This window comes from Emiliania huxleyi (genome assembly GCF_000372725.1).
Source record: "Emiliania huxleyi CCMP1516 chromosome Unknown EMIHUscaffold_184, whole genome shotgun sequence".
Lineage (NCBI taxonomy): Eukaryota > Haptophyta > Isochrysidales > Noelaerhabdaceae > Emiliania > Emiliania huxleyi.
This window is the reverse complement of record NW_005200746.1, coordinates 58,570-65,529: the sequence shown is the minus strand read 5'-3', so window position 1 is coordinate 65,529 and position 6,960 is coordinate 58,570. Positions and strand designations below refer to the sequence as shown.

The 6,960-nt window shown below is 65.8% G+C and overlaps 2 protein-coding genes across 2 annotated transcripts; one reads left to right on the top strand and one right to left on the bottom strand.

Moving 5' to 3' along the window:
• Window positions 1-868: 868 nt before the first annotated feature.
• MAPK6 (MAP kinase) lies at window positions 869-4,194 on the top strand. Its single transcript, XM_005782910.1, has 12 exons — window positions 869-932; window positions 1,003-1,048; window positions 1,140-1,205; window positions 1,323-1,430; window positions 1,855-2,061; window positions 2,424-2,480; window positions 2,550-2,600; window positions 2,669-2,709; window positions 2,990-3,038; window positions 3,105-3,168; window positions 3,240-3,430; window positions 3,502-4,194. Exons 2-12 carry the CDS (start codon window positions 1,004-1,006, stop codon window positions 3,763-3,765), a joined length of 1,143 nt encoding a protein of 380 aa, XP_005782967.1. The 5' UTR covers window positions 869-932; window position 1,003; the 3' UTR covers window positions 3,766-4,194.
• Window positions 4,195-4,939: 745 nt separating this feature from the next.
• Window positions 4,940-6,606, bottom strand: EMIHUDRAFT_113202 (hypothetical protein; the record flags this gene model as incomplete). The annotated part of the gene is made up of 6 exons (XM_005782909.1): window positions 4,940-5,101; window positions 5,210-5,341; window positions 5,505-5,509; window positions 5,799-6,259; window positions 6,340-6,401; window positions 6,592-6,606. The coding sequence occupies 6 exons, from the start codon at window positions 6,604-6,606 to the stop codon at window positions 4,940-4,942; spliced, it is 837 nt and encodes a 278-aa protein (XP_005782966.1).
• Between the last annotated feature and the right edge of the window lie 354 nt (window positions 6,607-6,960).

The following is a 6,960-nucleotide window of genomic DNA, read 5'->3' as shown; positions in this document are numbered from 1 at the left end:
TCCTGGCGGCGCATGACCCTGTTCCCCGAACGGAACGCATCCGGGCCCGATTTGCGCCTGGCGCCCGAGAGCTCCCACCCCCCCTCCGCCGTCGCGCGCTTCTCGAGGACGACCCGCAGCGCGCCAGTCTTGATGACGCGCCAGAACTCCAGGTTCTCGAAAGGATCAGTCACGCCCGCTTTGTAGAGATGCGTCGCCGCCGCGCACAGCGCCTCGTCGAAGGCCTTGAACGTCTTCTCGAACCTGGGGTAGGTCGCGCCGGACGGCCCCCCGGCGCGCCCCACCCGTCGGCCTTCCTCGTCCGTCGCGTATCTGGCGAGCCGAGGGCCTCGCGGCAGGTGGCGCTCCATGTCTTCCACCGCGCTGCTGAGGCGTTCGAGCAGCGGCAGCGACGGCGGCGCCGCTGGCAGCTGGGCGACCCGCCGGGCGTACCTCCCCTCGCCGAGGAACTCGTCGCAGAAAGCGGTCGTGGCATAAGCGTAGTCGAACTCCGCCTCGACGCAGTGGACTAGGAGGGGAATCACCCGGCTCACGTGGACCGCCACGAAGCGCTCGGGAATGCGGAGGAGGCCCTCGGGGTAGTAGGCAAACGCGCCGCCGCTTGGCCGCCAGTGCCGCTCGATGTGCGCGTCGAGCGCGCGAGCCACCAAGTGCGCGCGCCCGACGTGGGCCACCCTCGCGCGTCCCCATGCCTCGTCGTGCCCCTGCAGCGCTGCCGTCTTCTTGGCGCTGCGCTCGCGCTGCGCGCGCCATGCCTCCTTCTCTCGCGCCCGTTTGCGCTGCCGCTCGGCTTCCTCCTCGGCCGCGAGTTCCTGCGTTCTCGTCGCGTCAAAAGAGAAAAGTGCTCGCGAAGAGGAGAAGTCGTCGGCTTGCCGCCGTCAGTCCAGCAGAGGCGCTGCCCCTTTGAGCGCGCCGCTTGGCCTTGCTGCACGGCGCAGCTGCATACGCGGCCTCTGCTTCCCGAAGTGTCTGCGCGTTCACACTTCACGTTCCCCAATTTAGGATGAATCTCCCTCCGGCGGAGGATCCGACAGAGATCGTAGACAACGTGCGCTGCGCCCTCGCGTGCTGCGTCCAATTGGCACCGCGCCCGACCGTCATGCCGTGAGCAGAGCCCTTCCTTCCCACCCACGCCACAGTCTATCAAAAAGAAGTACGAGATTGTCCAGAAGCTCGGCAAGGGTGCCTACGCCGTTGTCTTCAAGGCAGCGCCCGCCTCGCGCGCGGCCTCCAGAGCCGAGCTCACGCCGCACCTGCAAGCGTCGGCGGCTTTCCCGGGCTCCGCTGTTGGGAAGGGCTCATTCCGCCCCACCGCTTCGCAGGCGGTGGACAAGAAGACGAAGAGCGTGGTCGCCCTCAAAAAGATCTTCGACGCCTTCCAAAACGCCACCGACGCGCAGCGCACCTTCCGTGAGATCATGTACTTGCAGGCGCTCTGAACACGCTCCGCCGTTAGTGCCGCACGCCTCATGCCTAGCGAACTTGAAACCCTCTCCCACGCCGGGAATCACGAGGGCGGAATACCAGCCGGTGGTCTGTCCGCCCCTTCCCGCCGGCGATGTCTCTTCCGCCCGCCGCCTCTCCACCGCCCCTCTCGCTGCCCCCTCTCTCCTCCCCTTCCCCCTCTCTCCTCCCTGGCCGCCTCTCTCCTCCCCTGCCGCCTCTCTCCTCCCCCGCCTCCCGCCCTCCCCGCCGCCTCTTCTCACCGCCTCCTCCGCCACCGCCTCCTCCGCCACCGCCTCCTCCCTCACCGCCTCCCCCCTCCCCGCCTCCTCCCTCACCGCTTCCTCCCTCACCGCCTCCCCCCTCCCCGCCTCCTCCCTCACCGCTTCCTCCCCTCCTCCCCCTCCTCAGGCGCTGGCGGCGCGGGGCGACGAGAACATCATCCGGCTGCAGAAGGTGATGAAGGCGGAGAACGACAACGACATCTACCTCGTCTTCGACTACATGGACACGGACCTTCACGCCGTGATCCGCGCCAACATCCTCGAGCCGGTCCACAAGCAGTTCATCGTGTACCAGATGCTCAAGGCGCTCAAGATCTGCCACGCCGCTGACCTGGTGCGGCCACCCGGGCGAGGTCGGGCGAGATCGGGCGAGGTCGGGCGAGATCGGGCGAGATCGGGCGAGGTCGGGCGAGATCGGGCGAGGTCGGGCGAGGTCGGGCGAGGTCGGGCGAGATCGGGCGAGATCGGGCGAGATCGGGCGAGATCGGGCGAGGTCGGGCGAGGTCGGGCGAGATCGGGCGAGGTCGGGCGAGGTCGGGCGGATGGAGGGAGATGGAGCTGGATGGGAGATGAGGCCGGTGAGATGGTGCGGGGCTGGAGACCTTTCCCGGACCCTTCCTCAGACCTTTCCCGAACCCTTCCTCGCACCCTTCCCGGACCTTTCTTCGGACCTTTTCCGCCATCCTTCTCTTGCAGGTGCACCGCGACCTCAAGCCGTCAAACCTGCTGCTCAACGAGGAGTGCCTCTGCAAGGTCGCCGACTTGAGATCACACGAGATCACACGAGATCACACGAGATCACACGAAGAGTGCCTCTGCAAGGTCGCCGACTTTGGGCTGGCGCGCTCGCTGCGCGCGCTCAAGCGAGGCGAGGAGTCGGCGTGTCGGTGCTGACATCTCCCCGCATCTCGCCACATCTCCCCATCTCTCGACTAGGCGAGGAGTCGGCGTCAGTGCTGACAGACTACGTTGCAACGCGCTGGTGCCGCGAGAGACAGCCGAGATACAGAGAGAGAGCCGAGAAACACAGAGAGAGAGAGCCGAGAGACAGCCGAGAGAGAGAGAGAGAGCCGAGAGAGAGCCAAGAAACAGAGAGAGAGCCGAGAGAGAGCCGAGAGAGAGAGCCGAGAGAGAGAGAGCCGAGACACTCTCAGATACCTCCGAGACGCCTCCGAGACACCTCCGCGACATTGCGGAGACACGGCGCCCTCCCTCCCCCCTCCCCTCCCTCCCCCCTCCCCTCCCTCCCCCCCCCGTGTCAGGTACCGCGCGCCGGAGATCATGCTCGGCTCCACCTGCTACACAAAGGCGGTCGACAGGTGGGCGGTCCCATTTCTCCCCGTATCTCGCCATATCTCCCCAGATCTCGACTAGGCGGTCGACATGTGGGCGGTCGGCTGCATCGTCGCGGAGATGTTCGTCGGCCGGCCGTTGCTGCCCGGCACGCGCAACGAGATAGATCGGCTCGAGAGGGTGCGAGCAGCTCTTCACACCTCCTCCTGCGGTGAGCAGGCACGAGCACGATGGATCAGCTCAAGAAGGTGATCGAGGTGACGGGCAAGCCGACGGAGGAGGACATCGCCGCGATGCAGTCAAAGTACGCAAAGACGATGATCGACTCGATCCTGCCGGCCGGGCACAGGCTCGCGTTCCGGTCGATGGACGCCATCATGAGCGGCGCGCCGCCCGAGGCGATCGACATGGTCAAGAGCCTGGTGCTGATGCTCGCCGGCCCCGAGAGGACCCGAGGTGACCCGAGATGACCCGAGATTAGGTCAAGAACCTGATGACGTTCGACCCGACGGCGCGGTTAACGGTGGAGGGCGCGCTGGCGCACCGGTGGATGGCGGACTTCTACACGGGCAAGGAGCTGGGCTTCGACGGGGAGCTGGTCATCCCGATCGACGACGGCGAGAAGAAGACGCTCGCAGAGTACCGCACCAACCTGTACGACGAGGTGTGCAAGGCGCGCAAGACGCCGTCGCTGTACGAAAAGTACATCCGCAGGCGAGCGCCGAAGAGCAGCGAGGCGGCGTGAGGCGGCGTCGAGCCCGCGCCCCTCCCTCCCCCCGGGGGGCAGGAGGAGGAGGAGGGGGGGCGCCGGCGCCACGTGCTCTAGCGAGCCGACTCCCACACCGCCGCTGCTTGCTCGCGCCGCTGCCCACCGGAAGCCCCTTCCGCCTGCGGAGGAGGAGCTCCGCCGGACTCTGACTTGTGCGCCATCTTTTGCATGCCGCTTTTCCCATCCGACATTCCCCCCCAGACGCCTTCAGTCGTCGTGTAATACACCCTCCAGCCTCTCCGCGTCACACACTCTGAGTCTCTGCTCTCTCAGACTCTCACTCCGCCCGCTCCCCTCAGCAGTCTCTCTCTCTCGCGCGCTCTCTGTCCCGCCTCTCTGTCTGTTAATCTCGGCGCACGCTCTCAACACCTACCGATTGTATGATTTGTCCTATTTTCCGGAAAAGATCGGCATTACCTGATTTTGAGACATGAGTGATGAGAGCTCCGCGTCCCTGACATTACACATTTAACCCCTAAACGGCGTTCCTGTCAGTACTGACAGGAACGCCGTCGATTTTATTCCTTTGCAGGACGGCTGGTCGGAGCGACGGCCGATCCAGCAGTCGTCTGCGACATGGCAGTGGCCCCGGGTCATGTGCAGCTGGTCCCGAGCGGCTCAGGTCCCAGATCGAATCTCGGACCCACAGATTCTAGATTCCTTTAGATTCCCTGGATTCCCGCAACAACGATCTCTTAGCGGCGGCAAACAGAGGCGCAACTCTGCCAGCAGCGAGGAGGCTCCTGCTGCTCAGCTACCGAGGCCTGGTGGCGTCGGCTGCTGCGTGGAGAAGACAGCAGCACTGTCCGACCTCAAAACATGCACAACAAGCGGGATTTGTGACTCTGTCCTCGATTCTTCAGTCGCTCAAGCGATTGCGCGAAATCCCACACTGGTGGATTTTGGGGCGCTGTCTACCCCCTACCTTCTTGTTTCATTCACAACGAAGGCTAGCTCAAAAAAGTATCTGAAATCCGTGATCATTTTCGATAGTTTACGGATTACGCGAAACGACGACAACTTTCCATGTCCAGATGAGAGTGTGCGAGAGGCGGTGCTGACTGCTGTGAGCAGGCGATCGGGCGACATGCATGGGGAGTGATGCCTGCCCGGCCGCACAGCGCGCGGCCCAAACTCCGATCGAGACTCATCAGTACTGCTCCGCGTCCTCAAAGCTCCCGCCCAATCGTGCCGCGATCCTCGCCGCCACCCCCGCAGCCTCGCTCTCGCCGTACTCTGCCGCCGCCGCCGCCGCCGCCGCCGCCGCCGTCGGGCCCGGGAGCTGACCGCCCGACAGCGAGAGGCGCTTCTCCTGTGGGCAGACAGAGACAACTCGCGGGGGTCAAAAGACGAGGCGTGGGGTGGGGGGGTGGGGGGGGGGGGGGACAGCGCCGCTCGTCTGGGAGGCGCGAGAGCTGACCTCCTTCACGTTGCGGGCGAGGTCGGACAAGTTCGAGAAGAAGGCGGCAGACGCGGCGTGCTGCGCGTCGTGCGCCAACTTGCTCCACGCGTCGTGCGCAAGCTCAGTCCACGACCCGCACGTGGCGGCCGCCTAGTGGTAGTACACCCCGTAAACCTCGCCTCACTCCCACAAAAGATCGGACCCCTATCCACGCCCCAAGCGACTAGCGATGCAAGTGACGTGGCTTAAATCCACACAGGGACTGGGGAGGCGGGAAACGCGGCGGCCGGCGGCCCGCCTCGTCGCTCCGCACGGCGCCTACGCAGGAAAGTTCCGAGACGGTTCCCATGGACAGCAGCTCTCGACACCCGCCCGCGTCTCGTCGCTCAACGCCGCGCGCGCCCGCGAGCAGAGAAGAGCCGTTCCCCTCCCCTCTGGCGGCGGCGGCGTCGGCCTCCTCTTCCTCCTCGTCCGGCGGCGGCGGCGCGGCGGCGGCGGGCGGACTCGCAAAGAAAGCCAGGAAGAGGAGGAACCCGACCGAGAACGCCGCCAGCGCGCTCGCCGCGAAGATGCGCCTAAGGACTCTTCCTAGACACCTCCTAGACACCGCCCAGACTCTTCTCCGGCAGGCTCGCTGCGCATTCGACGCGCCCCTGCGTTGAGGCCAGCGAGGTGTCGATGCCGATCGCGGCCTCGAGGGCGGAGATCGGCCGACCCGGACTTGGGGCCGCCGGCGAGGGCGGCGGCGAGGGCGGCGAGGGCGGCGGCGAGATGCAGTCGAGGATGAAGTCCGACTGGCCGCACACGGCCGCCTCGCTCTCCGCCGGCGCCACACAGAGGGCCGTCCCCGCCGAAGTGTTCGAGTAGTACCGCTCGCACGCAGCATGGGAGGACGGCAGCTCCCAGCAGTGCTTGGCGGTGCGCCCGTCGCGCAGCTGCTGCCGCCCCGCCAATTGGTCGCCGCAAGGAGCCGGCGGCGGCAGGAGAGGCGGCGGCGCTCTCGGCGGCAGCGGCGGCGGATAGGGTGGCAGGGAGCAGTAGATTGGCGCGGCCCAGTCCACCGCGCACCTTGGACACACACCGCCCACAAGTTGGTCCATTCGTGAGGCGAGAGTGGTTCGAGCTGCCTCTCGACTGCTCTGGTGCACCTTGAGTCCCAGACCCCCGTCCACAGGTTGAGGAAGCGCCGCCAGTAGCACAGGTAGAGCACCTAGTAGTGTAGTAAGCAACTCCAAGCTCGGACCCCTCTACCGACACCACCACCCAAGCGACTAGCGACACAGGGGACGTGGCTTAACACACACGGAGACGGGGCGTGTGGGGGGGGGGGGGGGGGATAGAGCTCTAGGGGCCCGATCTTGGAATGGAGGAGTTGCTTACTACTGACGAAGGTAGAGCACCTGCCGCCCCTCCATGTAGTTCTCCGAGATGCGCGACTCGTCGTTGCGCCCGGTCTCCTAATGAACTAATTAATTGACACTTCGAATTGACTGCGAGAGGCGCGACTCGTCGTTGTGCCCGGTCTCCTATTCCACTCCACAGATGGATCAAGTATTCTCCCGAGGACCCGCCTCGCCGATCGCCCGCCCGCCCTCCTTCTCTGCGGTGAGGTAGTAGCTCTCGCACTCGGCCTGGTCGGCATTGCGCTCCTGGCGGAAGGCAGAGAGGAAGGGGTCTCGGCCACCGTGGCTCCAGTCTCCCCCCCTCCCTGTGGGACCCCACGCCACGTCTCCTGTCGCTATGCGCAGTCACTGGCTACGGGTCGGAAC

Coding starts and splice junctions, on each gene's coding strand:
- MAPK6 (XM_005782910.1), top strand. CDS start 1,004: ATGAATCTCCCTCCGGCGGAGGATCCGACAGAGATCGTAGACAAC. Junction 1,206..1,322: donor CCTACGCCGTTGTCTTCAAG/GCAGCGCCCGCC, acceptor ACCGCTTCGCAG/GCGGTGGACAAGAAGACGAA. Junction 2,481..2,549: donor ACGAGGAGTGCCTCTGCAAG/GTCGCCGACTTG, acceptor TGCCTCTGCAAG/GTCGCCGACTTTGGGCTGGC.